At 38.4% G+C, this 14,204-nt stretch overlaps 1 protein-coding gene across 1 annotated transcript in view; it reads right to left on the bottom strand.

Annotated features, from left to right (window-relative positions):
- Positions 1-14,204, bottom strand: part of slc41a2.S (solute carrier family 41 member 2 S homeolog) — a 44,338-nt gene that overhangs the window by 21,374 nt on the left and 8,760 nt on the right. The window contains exons 3-7 of the mRNA XM_018256055.2: positions 12,939-13,046; positions 11,005-11,076; positions 8,364-8,508; positions 5,585-5,731; positions 653-800 (exon numbers count right to left, since the gene is read on the bottom strand). Of these exons, the coding sequence (XP_018111544.1) occupies positions 653-800; positions 5,585-5,731; positions 8,364-8,508; positions 11,005-11,076; positions 12,939-13,046 (620 nt within the window). The remainder of the gene's footprint in view (positions 1-652; positions 801-5,584; positions 5,732-8,363; positions 8,509-11,004; positions 11,077-12,938; positions 13,047-14,204) is intronic.

The following is a 14,204-nucleotide window of genomic DNA, read 5'->3' as shown; positions in this document are numbered from 1 at the left end:
ATTTCTATGGGATTTCGCAAGGTGTATTTATCAAAGTATGAACTTTGACTTTCACCCACTGATAAAATCCCATAGAACTGAATGGAGAGTGGCGGAATTTCACTCTAGAGGACTGTAGTGATCTCTAACTTCACTCTTTGATTAATATACCCCATGGTCTGTGAATAGTAGAATATCTGTTGAATACTATATCAGAAAGAAAGACTTACACTCGCACACCCTGGCCGTCCAGACTCCAGCGACTCCCAGGTGCTCGATGCCAGAGGGAATGGGCAACCTCAAAAACAACGTAGAAATAGGACACACCGGCACAACATGGGTAATTCCAGCAGGTAAAATCTTGCTCGTTTATTGCGGATGCAACGTTTCGGGGCGTGACCCCTTTCTCAAGCATGCTTGAGAAAGGGGTCACGCCCCGAAACGTTGCATCCGCAATAAACGAGCAAGGTTTTACCTGCTGGAATTACCCATGTTGTGCCGGTGTGTCCTATTTCTGAATACTATATCAGCCCACAGAACGATGAATTATTTCAAAAGACAAAGCTGGTCTTTATTTCTTTAAATAACCTGCACAGGGCTCGATAATAATAACATCACATCTTTAAAACATTTCAGAACCACTGCAAAAAAGAAATGGCATAATAAAACAAACCTGCTGATAAGCATTGCAGTAATGACCGGCTCCCAGCCGGAATGAAGAACAGTCCTTGTGGCTGGATGTTTAGAAGCTATAACAATCCATACTGGAGTCATTGCTATGAAGAAAGCCCCAACTAATGGGGATACAAATGCGTAAGAACCTAGAACAGAGAATATAGATAAGGTTAGAAGAAGATGCCCACTGTGCAGCACAATACAACAATATAATGTAAAAAGACTTGCTTTATTTTAGAATTGGATTAATCCAGTCTGAGTTCCCAGGGTAAGCAGAAAATACTAAATAAAATTCAAATGTACTGTGGAGATTGGGGGTATAAACTATGCTGAAGAACAAGGAAGACACACTACAGTATCTTGCAACAGGAATTAAACAAGTTGTGAACTTGAAACATTGAGGTTACAGACTGCCCTTTTGGGTGTCATTGTGATGGCAGATTCCATTAATAATGCCTTCAATAATCATAATACCAAGGGCTACAGTAATGTAAAAATATAGTTCCTTTTATATACACAATTCGCTGGATATGCACAAAGAATAAAAACACTATTTATTCACTAAATTTGGAGTGTGGGTCCTTCTGCTGAACTATACGTTATTATTTGACCCTGCACCCACTTCCTGAGGACGGCTTAGGTTGTAAGCCGAAACATTGAAATACACTGAGTTTTTCCAAATAATCCACATTTTTAAAAATTATTTCCTTTTTCTCTGTAATAATAAAACAGTAACTTGTACTAGATCCAAAATAAGATGTGATGAATCTTTATTGGCAGGGCCACCATTAGAAATCACGGGGCCCCGTACAACAAAATTTTTGGGGCCCCCTGGGCCCGGCCCACACTTATGACCAAGCTCCACCCCCATATCCCGCCCACTCCACATCGCAGTTAAAAGACCACAAAGACATCAGCGCTATAAAAGTAACCCCCCCACACAAGTTATAAAAAGCTATTGATGGTCAGGGCCCCCTTTTAAAAAATTGGGCCCCCCCCAAAAAAAAATTTAAAAAATTGTTTTTAAAAAAAAAAAAAAAAAAAACATTGGTGGCAGGGGCTCCCTTATAAGTTAAAAAAAAATTGGGGCCCCAAAAAAAAAAAAACAAAAAAAAAAACATTGGTGGCAGGGGCCTATAGAATATTAAAATAATACATTGGTGGCCAGGGGATTAAAAAAAAACACACAAACTGGTGTTCAGTAGAATTGAACTCATGGCTTCAGTACTTCAACTTCGCCTCCTTTCGTGACTTCGGGTCTTTGCGCCGCTTCAGGACCTTGGCTGTTTTCGTGACTTCGGGTCTTTTCAGCGCTTCGGGACTTCGGCTTTTTCCGTGACTTCGGGTCCTTTCGGCGCATCGGCTTCGGCTTTTCGGCACTTCCGCATTCGGCAACGCAGAGGCACGAGGTACGGCTCGGGCACTCGTAAGGGGGGCCCGGATCTTCAAAAAATGCAGCGCTGCCGGGCCCCCCATCATGCCCGGGACCAGTACGCTTGTCCCCCCTGTCGCGGCCCTGGTTATTGGAAGCAAAACCAGCCTATCGGGTTTATTTAATGTTTAAATTATTTTCTAGTAGACTTAAGGTATGATAATCCAAATTACAGAAAGATCTGTTATCCAGAAAGCCCAAGCTCCCAAGCATTCTGGGTAACAGGTCCCATATCTGTATTTAAGAGCAGCTTGGATGATTTCTTGAACGAGAATAATAATGGTAGATATAGTGAGTGAATGGAAAGGTCGGTATAAGTGCCTGTATGCATGCACACTCATTTGGAGGGGTTGAATGGACTTTGGTCTCTGTTTTAATTATAAGCAAATAACAAAATAGATAAAATAATAAGTTTACAAAAACAAAGAGGCAAGAAAGTCCTCCAGAGAAGGAGACTAGCAGCTTGGCAGGAAAGGTAATTAGATATGTGAAGACAATTAGACGAAATGCATAGAGAAATTCAGCTTGTTAATCTACGGTATATTTGAAGTTGAGCTGTTGCTTCATGGAGTGTCATAAGAACTCTGGTAGAATCACAGCTCTATATGTGACCTAGGAAAGAAGGAAGAACATCTGTCCAGCCATTTTCTCAAGAGTTAGAATAGATGGTTTGTGGTATTAGCATTACTTTAGCAATTGGCTACATTTTAGAAAAGAAGATGAAATATGTATCCTCTTTAAGTCAAAAACATGTTTTAAATTGCAATAGAAATATGGATCAATAACCATATTTTGACAATTCCAGCCTCTTCATTTATTAGTTTAAAAGGCTTGCATAGACTGAAGCTTGTTATAGATGGGTAATTCTCCAATTAGATGGGTAGTCTCTAATTAAGATTTAATTATTCTATCAATCTAGCACAAATTATCACCTCAAAAAAACTCTTGGATATTTATAGTAATGAGAAATGTGGTCTATTGAGAGATCCTGTAATGCATGGCACTCCTACAACAGCTCTGGGTGATTAATTAAATGGCACCATCAGGAAAGAACAAATTAATTATAATAAACTCTGCATGCACAGTAAGGCAGAACAAAGCTGTATGGGGAGACACTGACACTTTTTTTGTCTTAAAAAATATATAAATACATTCTTATGAGATAACCAGTACATATTAAGATAAATTATAACAAATATTATAACAAATTGATTTAACCACACAATGGGGGGGTGGGGGGGGTTGGGACATGATTTACATGAAGTCTAAGGCTGATGAGGCTCATTCACACTCTATCGCCAGGCAAATTTTCACTCTGGCGAATGGACGTTACTCCGCAAATTCACAAAGATGAGGATTTTACTGAATGTTACGTCTTTCGCCAGACTTTCCTTCGCCAGCTCAGACCAGGCGAAATGCATTGGAGTGCATAGATCTTCCTCAATTTCAGTGGAAAAAGTTTCTAAGTCCCAAAAAACGCTGGCGTCTTCTTTTTCAGAGTGATAGGCTGCAAAAGTTCTTAATTTTTTTGGGGGGTAACCAGGTTCCCCCATACATTTTCTAACATATGGAACATAAACGATACAGTGGGCTCATGTGTAGGGCAATATAAAAACTCTATTTTCTTTATTAAGGTTCCCTGGACTTGTGTAATGTAATGTATTTGCTGCAACATATATGTCCATTCACCTTTATTATTTCCCGCTATATGCAAATTAGCCTGATTGAAAACCTCTAACGAAGTTGTGCTAGGCATAATTGAACGCTAGCGCATTTTCGCTTTGATTGCCGAAGCAATGCTAGCAAAAATTTGCCAGCGTTCGACATCCTGGACACAACTTCGCATTTTAGTAAATTAGCGTTGCCTGAGCAAATTTTCGACTGGCGAAGTGCTGTCATGGCTGTGAAGCCGTCGTTGGCGAATTTTCGCCACTTAGTAAATTTACCCCATAGAGCATTTTGACAAGCTATACAATAAGTCCTTGTGGTATTTTTTTTTTTATTTTTAAAGGCTGAACTAAATGGAAGTCATGGAAATGGAAGAATCAAATGCAAGCTCACATAATGCTGTAATTATGGCATAAAATAATATTTTTATATACACACAGAAAATATATGCCAGTTCCATTGAGCTGGCATATACAAACTGCATTCTTGATACAATTTTGGTTTTAGTTCATTGCCTTCACTTCCCATTAACAGTTAAAAGTTTTTGGTTTTTTTTAACATTCTAGGGCAGTGTTCACAGTTCGCCAATGATCACCATCAACAGGTTTTTTCCCCTAATTAGGTGTGGCTGGATCAGGGGCTGATCTTGAGTGCATGGGATTTCTGACCAGGGATCCAAATGAACAACAGACTAATAGCCGAGGTCCCATGTGGAAGGACCTTGCTAACTGATCGGAAATCATGGGGCCCCATTCTACTAAAAGCCCTTACCTAACACCTATGATACACTCTTTCACATGAGGTGAAAACAGTTGTCACGTAGTGCATATATTTTCGGTTGTGAGCCAAAAAAGATAAAAAAATCTGCCACTGGTCAAACAGGCTGGGTCACATAAATAATTTTCTAGGAATGCACAAATTGCTTTGCATTCTAAACTTCCCTCTAAAACCTGCGGCTCAGGCATAAAAGTCCGATTTTCAGCCTGCAGGTTAACTGGCTACAGAAACTGAAAAAAACATCTACACAGGCAAGCACTTCAATTTGTTGCCTTATTTTTTTTGGGCATTGTGTTTGCCTGTTGGTGCATGAAAGCCCAGGTAAAAATATTTGCCAACTTATTGGCAAATGCTGCACCAAATGTTTTTTGTTCTTTCCATTTAGATAATGCATTTTCCCAAAATGTTTTAGGAAGAATGGTAGCCTTTGCTTTATACTGTACATTTTGTTTCCGTTTAGACAAGATTTAACTATTTTGTAATAACATAAAGAGACTGTGAAGGTCCCCCCCCCCAAATATTTACTAGATTCAATATTAGTGTGGGGAAATATGGCCCTCTGGTGGCATACATGAAATACAACAAGCAGCTTGTACATTTATTTTAACTGGGAACAGTTAGGCAGACCAATGCAGATCAAGGAGAAGGCTTAAAATATATTAGATTTCCATTCTTGGTATGCTGGGGTAACATTTTTCAGTTTTGATAACTACATGCATAGGCATTGCTCCAGTAAATATCAATTGAAGCAAATACCTATTGGTTCTTAATTATTATCAGGCACAATACAGCCCCAAAGGGTGTTCTCTACTCAGAGTTTATGATAGTCAGTTTTGAGCAACTGTGAAATAGCTATTGAGTGTCTATTCTGGTTATATTCTCTGCACTCCTGGCTTTGTACCTATGCATTTATAAAGTTCTTTGATGAGAATTTAGCTGATGTCCATAAGTTACAGTGTGTGAGTTTCCAGACACGGCCACCATTAGTCGTGTAATTAAGGCTAAATGAACACCATACACATTTGTGAGACAATAAAACTGAGACATTCTTACCAAGGCAATTGTAAAGTCCCTGACTTATCCAAGCCAATATAGCCAGAGTGATCAGATCCCCAAAGCTGGCTGCTATAGGTGTAGCAACATTGTCTGGATTTATTCCTGTTTTTTTCGATCCTACAATGACTCCAACCATGATTATGCCTGAATTTATGGGAGAGGAACAAAAGAAAAAATATTTAAAAAAAAATTAAAAAAATGTTGGTACAAGATCAAATCATAACATGTCAGAATCTGAAAATAAATGTTTAAATATATATTTTACTGTATCATGCTAGAGATTCACTTTCTCTGCTTGATATTAAACTTATATAATCCAGAAAAACACATTTTTAAATTTCTCCTTATTGCAATGAAATAAGAGCAAGTGTAAAGAAACAGTGGAACTCTAATACAGCTTCAGCATCAGCACCCTTTGGATAGCCACATTATGAATACACACGGATTGTGTTTTTCCCTTCCCGTAGCCCCACACAGTCACAGCTATGGCCTACCTTGAATATTAGTATCAACATTCTCTTTTTACAAAATGAATTCCCTCTACTCACACTGGGGTCTTTTTAACTGCGATTTATCTGTTATTCATAGTTACACTTTACTAACAGCTTCATACACTAGATAGACAGGTAAAGTACAGAGTCTCTAATTTTTAGGTCTGTATTTTTGCAGATGTCAAAAAGTAGTGTGTTTATGCACTCTTTGGAAAGTCAGATATAATACAGATAAGGGGTTTAGGCTAACAAGGGGTTGATTCGAGGCCAATTCAGCTGATACACGGATATGCTCTCTCTCCTTTGTGTGCCCCTATCATCACTGTGTTGGCCTGGGAGCAGGCTACCAGAGTAAATTTTGGTGAACTGTCACCAAAACTACAGCCGTCTGACTAATGGAACATGCCAAACAATAATGCTAGGTAGTCTCTCTCTTTTTTTTTTTTAAACAATCCTTATCACTTAGTTATGGCTTCACTATCATACACATTCACTATGCATCCTACACATTCACTATGCATCCTACAGCCAGCTAATTACACTCGCTGACAATAAGTCATAATTAGGAAGGGTGTTGTGACTCAACTGCCTCAGAGTCTCCTCGCCAGGCATGTGCAAAGATTAAAATCTTTCTTGCCCAGTGCACCCAGACAGTACTTGGCATGAAGAAACAACCTCTAAAATCAACACTAAAAATGGTTCGCTTGGTTTGCCAACAACAGAGTGACAACATAATAACAGCATTTAGACTGCACTGAGTAGAGTTAATTTATATGGTATCAGGACACTAATTTTCAGCTGCTAGTGGCTAGCTGCTGGCAAATGTACTTTGAGACTCAGTACAGGCAGGTCCCAGCATTTAAACACTTTTGCTAAATATTGAGTTTCATCATTGAGATCTAATTTAAGGCAACAACTTTTGTGCCAAGACCCACATCTGTGATACATGACTGGAGGAATTGGAACAGTAAGTGAAAGATTCAAAGACCTCCAAATAAAGTACACATCAGAATAATCTGTTATATGGTTTTAGGTGCCTTGTTGGCTTTCAGAAGCCTTTGCATACCTTTCCTTTTTATTTTTTATATACAGTTTTTAATTATTTATTGTTGAAGATTATGACAAAAATTAAAATCTCTGTTTGGACACATTTCTTAAAACATAAGGTTTGGCTGTGCTTAAATACAAATACACATGAGGATTTTTGGAAAGTATTCTGTAGTGCATTTCAAATATGATTAAATGCCAAAATGATGTATCTGATGTATCCCTACTTCAAAGGGGGTGTTCACCTTTGAGTTAATGATGTAGAGAGTGATATTCTGACACTATTTGCAATTGGTTTCCATTTTTTATTAACTGTAGTTTTTTAGCTATTTATCTTTTTATTCAGCAGCTCTACAGTTTGCAATTTCAGCAATCTGGTTGCAATGGTCCAAATTCCCCTAGCAATCATTTTGATTTGAATAAGAGACTAGAATATGAATAGGAGAGGCTGAATAGATTGATGAGTAATAAAAAGAAGAAATAACAATAAATATCTAGCCTTACAGAGCATTTGTTTTTAGGATGGGGTCAGTGACCCCTATTTGAAAGCTGGAAAGAGTCAGAAGTAAAAGACAAGTGATTAAAAAAACTCTAAAAATAAATAATGAAGACCAATTTAAAAGTTGCTTAGAATTGGCAATTCTATAAAATACTAAAAGTTAACTTAAAGGTGAACCCCCCCCCCCCCTTAAAAAAATCTAATTTCTTACACAATTCTAAATACATTAAGGATGCACTGAATCCACTATTTTGGATTCGGCCAAACCCCCGAATCCTTCGCGAAAGATTCGGCCGAATACCGAACCAAATCCGAATTTGCATATGCAAATTAGGGGTGGGAAGGGGGGAAACATTTTTTACTTCCTTGTTTTGTGACAAAAAGTCATGCAATTTCACTCCCCGTCCCTAATTTGCATATGCAAATTAGGATTTGGATTTAGTTCAGCCAGGCAGAAGGATTTGGCCGAATCCTGCTGAAAAAGGCCGAATCCCAAACCGAATCCTGGATTCGGTGCATCGCTAATATAAATAAATAGAAACTAGAATATATTTATAAATACAAATTGTATATTAGAAATGTAAATATTTTTCAAACTTTCTATGTAAATGTTGAATCACACAAAGGAAGCAGAAATAATTTTTGCCAGCCTGGAAATGACCATATTAGAATCCTAACTGCAATTCAGAGACTCACGGACAGACAATGACAGAAAATAAGGGGTACTGAATTACCATACCTTGCAGAAGAGATGCAATAAAAGCTGTAGCTACACTACTGGAGCACAGAAGGACTGCATGATCTAACCGGTATTTACCCTCTGGGATCCAGCCCAATATAACAGCAGCTACAGCTGCCAAAAAGCCAACCACTGTTGCTTGTACCTGTAAATGCACAGAGATATTATTGAAGGTTTCACTTGATAAAGTCAAAATATATATGTATATTTTACCAATTTAAAGGGAAATAAACACAATTTATGCAATTTGTTAATACAAGGATGAATGTTCTACATACATAATATTAATTGTTTTGTAATTTCCCAATGGATTAACATGGTACAGCACTTGCTACTGTGGTGTATTTTAAACAACAGCAGCAGCAAGTCCTACAGAGGCCTTGGTAGCTCAGTGTTCTGCATGCAGTCCTAATCCTTCACTATCAAGATCACTATATACCTACAGTATACCTTATTAATAAAACTACAAAGCACTTTCACTTTATTCTACCTAGCACTATCCGGTTCTGAACTTTACTAAGATTTGTAACTTGTATTTATTAATATCAACAGGAACTGCATACTTGGAAGCCATAATGAGCAACAATTAATATTTGTCTATAGACACTACTGGCATGTAACTCAGTAGCAATGTTAAAGGGAAACTATGATGAAAATGTAATATAAGCTTGATCATACTGAAATAAGAAACTTTCTAAATACAATCAATCAAGTAAAAATGCTGTACTGTTTCTGAAAAAATCAAGTCTATGTTTACTATCCCTCTCTCAGCATCTCAACTGCTGCAAGACGACAGAATAAAGAGAAACAGATGCTGAGAGAGGGATAGTGAAGATAAACTTGATTATTTCAGAAACTGCAGAAGATTTAACTCATTGCATTTAGAAAGTTTTTCTTTATTTCAGTACAATGAAGCTTATCTTAAATTTTAATTTTCACGATGGGTTCCCCTTTAATCCATCTTTTTAAAAAAAACGTGTTCATTTCATAATAGTTTTCTGACAGTCATGAAAACTTTAAAACCAGAAGGCTTGTTAAAGGACCAGAAACATAAAAAAAAAATGTGTTGGTATACAAAAAAAACCCACCAAGACAAATTAAAAAAAACTTTAAATCGCAAAGCCTTTATTAAGAAATAACTTACCGAATCTCCGCTTCCCCTCCTCTTCAGAAAAGGCTACAGGGTGACCATCCATCCTGCGGCTTTTGATTTCTCCTCCCTGGCTATTCTACTGACAGCATGTGAAGGAGCATGGGCTGGGAAAAGTAACAAGGGACAGTAAGCAGCAGCAGTAGTGCCCATCTCCTGCACCGGCAGAAGCAGCGCCCATCTCCCACCTCAGCGAAGCGGCCCATGTTGAGCTGACTCTGCACATCGTAAGTGAGGATGAACAGGCCTTTGGTGCGGGCGATCACTGTGTTTTTGACAAGTCAACTAACAGAGCTACTTGTGGTCACTAACTCACCCAGACCTTGTCGTTTCTCTCTGCGCCTATGTGCATTGTCTGTGATAGGGGGGAAGCTGTTGGGAGTAATAAATTGGACCCTAAATAGCTTTTTTCACAAATGTATGTCTTTTGATTCCAAGGCACCAGAATTAGTAGCTGGAATATAACTCTTTGTTCCAGGCCTTTGGTGCGGGAGATCACGGTGTCCCGAAAAGTCTCGTAAACTGAAGCGAACTCTCCGAGCTGACCGGCCAACGCTCACTGGACAGAAGAATAAAGTTGGCCGCCAGCTGCATCTTCCTGTTAGACTGCTCACAGATGGTCAGCAGCTTCTTGCGCAGCTGAGATGCTGCTCTGGAAGGTACAGATCAACAGGCTGAGTCGGAGCCGCTTCTAGCCGGCGGCACAGCCTGGTTTCCCTGTGAATTTTCCTAACACTTGTTTCCTCATTTTGCCTTTAGGTGACATGCGATTTACACCTCCACATTTTCGTTACCAGAGTTTTATTCCAGCTACTAATTCCGGTGTCTTGGAATCAAAAAACATACATTTGTTAAAAAAGATATTTTTAAGGTCCCATTTATTGCTCCCAACAACTTCCCCCCATCACAGGCAATGCATATAGGTGCAGAGAGAGACGGCAACGTCTGGGTGAGTTAGTGACCATAAGTAGCTATGTTAGTCGGGACACAGAGATCGCACCAAAGGCCTGTCCATCCTCACTCACGATGTGCAGAGTCAGCTCAACATGTGCCACTTCGCTGAGGTGGGAGACACGATGCAGGAGATGGGCGCTACTGATGCTGTTTACTGTCCCTTGTTTCTCTCCTAGCCTATGCTCCTTCACATGCTGTCAGTGAATAGCCAGGGAGGAGAAATCAAGTGCCGCAGGATGGATGGTCGCCCTGTCGCCTTTTCTGAAGAGGAGGGTAATCGGAGTTTCGGTAAGTTATTTATTAATAAAGGTTTTTGCGATTTTTAAGTTTAATTTGACTTGGGGTTGTTTTTAAAAAAGTTTTTGATGCTACTGGTCCTTTAAAGAGGAAAAATGTTTACACTGTAGGGGAATCCTTCCGGGTTTACCAGATTAGATGTTTAATTAAAATGTCTGCCCCTATATTTAAAATTAAAATCCAGTAGAAAAGAAGTATTGGGGGAAAAAAAAGGGTAAAACCAAAATATCAGATATTTACCTGCTTTAAAGCTAAGTTGCCAATGATTAGGTTCCACTTCTCAATAGGAGAGTCCATCTTTCCAACATTAACCTATGAAGCAAGAAGAAGCAAAAATATGAAATTAAACAGCTCTGCTGAGAAACTGTAATATATTGTAACCAGTATAGTTTATTATTCTTCAGCAGTCACAAATTAAAAGATACTTTATCCATATAGAAGGGTTATCTTCCGTTAATTTTGCTTTAGAAAATTAATTTAAGACAAATGGAATACAGATGCAAGTGGGAACAGATGTATTGCTTACCTTCCAGGATAATATCTGAAATTTCTCTGAATACAATTTATTAACTAATTAACCAATAATGATCACTACGGGTGCTCATGTCTGGAGCCCAAAGATAATTTTATTGACAAAATATATTGTAACCATTTGGAAAGCTTTTACTTTTCTACCAACTATGCATATCAAGATTAAGGTTAATCAGCCCAGAAAACCTTTTTTATCTGATGCTTTCAGATATATCTTTTAAAAATTGTGAATAACAATCAATGTAATTTAATATGTCAAACTAGAATCATTATATACAGTAACTTATAAGCAATTAACTTATCTGTATACACACTTTCATATGAACAGTTAAGTGACTAGGCACTGGAGATTTGGCCCAAGAATAGAATTTACATGTACAATTAATATTATACCTGCACCATCTGTGGAGACAAGGTTTTTAGTCTATCTATCCACTTGACTTCAGCCCTTTTTATCCTATATGGGAAATGTTGCCAGTATACTTTTAGGTACATATTTGTTACTATGCGCAATTGTTAGCAACTAGTGGGCGGGGTGTGTGGTCCGTCTCTGACAAGAGACGCATCAGCACTGGGATCTGACGCTTCTCTTCCGATATAATATATCTATGAAGGCAATCTTCTCCTAGCTGCTTTATGAAGGAAGAGCACCATGCAATGTAGAGCACCAGAATAATGTCAAACTGTGAGCACCAATCATGTCATGATCACAGCTGTGGGAGGGTAAAAATTGAAATTTTTCAATATACATTAGCACCATACCAGGGCCGGATTTCTCTACGCGGCGCCCCAAGGCCTCAGGGTCCTAGCGCCCTCCATCTGCACGAACCACCCCAAACCCTCCCCCGCACACGTGTCATAGCCCTGGGGAACTCTGCGTTACCCATTGACTTTAGGAAGTGGTAGGCCGCCCCTAAAATTTCACTGGCCCAGGCCTTTGTGGCCTCGCCACAAATCTGGGCCTGCACCTTACAAAAGGGTGCTTAGTCACCCAAAATGTTGCACCTGCTATTAATAATATAATTGCTACAGCCCTGTATGCATCTACTAGTGGGGGGGAATGCTCTCCATACATTTTTCTTATTATCCTTTATTTATATAATGTTAACAGAGCTGCAGTTATTTCTTAATAGTCATCCTTTCTATTGTATCAATTTAAGCGTCCGTTCAGATTACTATCACTGCAGGAATACCTTAGACTGGGGCGACATCGGAGAAAAATTTACACTATACATATAAGGATACCTTGTAGCTACAGGGAAACTCTCCTCCAATGATAACAAAGTCTAATTCAATTGACAGACATTGGTGGTTTATTTATATAGAGTGACAATGAACACACTATGGGGCAGATTTATCCAAATGTGAGAAGAACTCACCACAGAAAAACTCACCCATGTTCTATTCCATCCTATGGGTTTTTCAGAATCGTATTTAGCAATGGAGTTCACCCTTTCATAAATGTGCTTTTAAAAATCCTATAAGATTGAAAAAGTTTTACTGGGGTAAACTCTAAATTCACATTTTGATAAATCTGCCTCAGTGTTCTGCAGCCTGCTGTTTGCTTACACTGATGCTATAAGTTTAGGTTAAAATTATTTAAAGTGTGAATTTGTAAATACATTTCCTGGAGTCATACTCACTGCAGTTGAAAGCCTGGACGCCAATGTCATTTCCAAGTTTCCCTTGAGACCAAGTAATGCAGGAACCAGGATAAAGACTTCTGTAAGATTTTTGAATACTTCCCAGTGCTGTTGAAAATGTTTAAAAAAAAAAAAAAAAAAGATTTTTTTTTGTTTGTTTGATAATTTATCCACTGTCCCTTTATAAAAAATATATGAGTTTGTGCTGCACATGCACAGACCTGGGAAACATTGTGGATCCCAGTGTACAAACTGCCACTAAGGTAATATTTAGAACACTCCACTTTAGAACACTTAAGAGAATAGAATCTACATTGCAGATACTAAATGAAACAGCAAATATATATTCACTTGGGGCTCTCGCTGAATTCAATAAATCCAGTGCTTTACATTATATCCTTCTGTCCCCACCAAAGAGCGTTATTCACCAGGAGTCCTTCCTCTCCCCACTCTACAGATTATATATAAATAAATAAAGCGCTATGGGGGAAACTTATTTTGTATTAAATTAAACAGTGCCTTGTGATGTAAATTCTACATTTCTGTTTATTTGTATTCTTCAATGGGCAACATGCACTTGCTAAAGGTTTAAAGGGCCTACAAATTTCCCTTAGAGCAGTGATCCCCAACTAGTGGCTCGTGAGTTCGACCCCTTGGATGTTGCTCCCAGTGGACTCAAAGCAAGGGCTTATTATTTGAATTCCTGGTTTGAAGGCAAGTTTTAGTTGCATAAAAACCAATTGTACTGCCAAAAAGAGCATCCTGTAGGCTGCAATTAACCATAGGGGCTACCAATAGCCAGTCATAGCCCTTATTTGGCATTCCCAGGAGCATTTTGCATGTGTGTGTTGCTATCAAACTTATTTCTACATTTGAATGTGGCTCCTGGGTTCCTCTGTCTTAGATTTATGCTGAAACATGACTTTCGTAAATCACCTTGAGGTGAGATGAGTATATAAGAAAAACATATTGAAAATAAATCTTTCAAAAAATCCTGAGACCACTTATTAAATTCAGTGCATTCTTAAAATGGGTGTACATTGGCCTATGCTGTATGGTTTCCAACTGTTTGACACATGGCTTTCACACCACAAAGTAAAAGAATACTTTTTAGCAATAAAATAAAGAGAAAGTAAATATTTAGAGAGTAAGAAAACGAAGCAGACTAAAGACGCTGCCTGCATCAGTGACTTAACTCCTTAAAGAACAAACATCCAGTAAAGCAGCTCAGAACTGCTCGGGAGAAAACAGTAGTATTGTAAAACT

Source organism: Xenopus laevis, chromosome 3S (assembly GCF_017654675.1).
Source record: "Xenopus laevis strain J_2021 chromosome 3S, Xenopus_laevis_v10.1, whole genome shotgun sequence".
In the NCBI taxonomy this organism is placed as follows: Eukaryota; Metazoa; Chordata; class Amphibia; order Anura; family Pipidae; genus Xenopus; species Xenopus laevis.
Note: the sequence above shows the minus strand (reverse complement) of the source record. Positions and strands in the feature narration are given on the sequence as shown.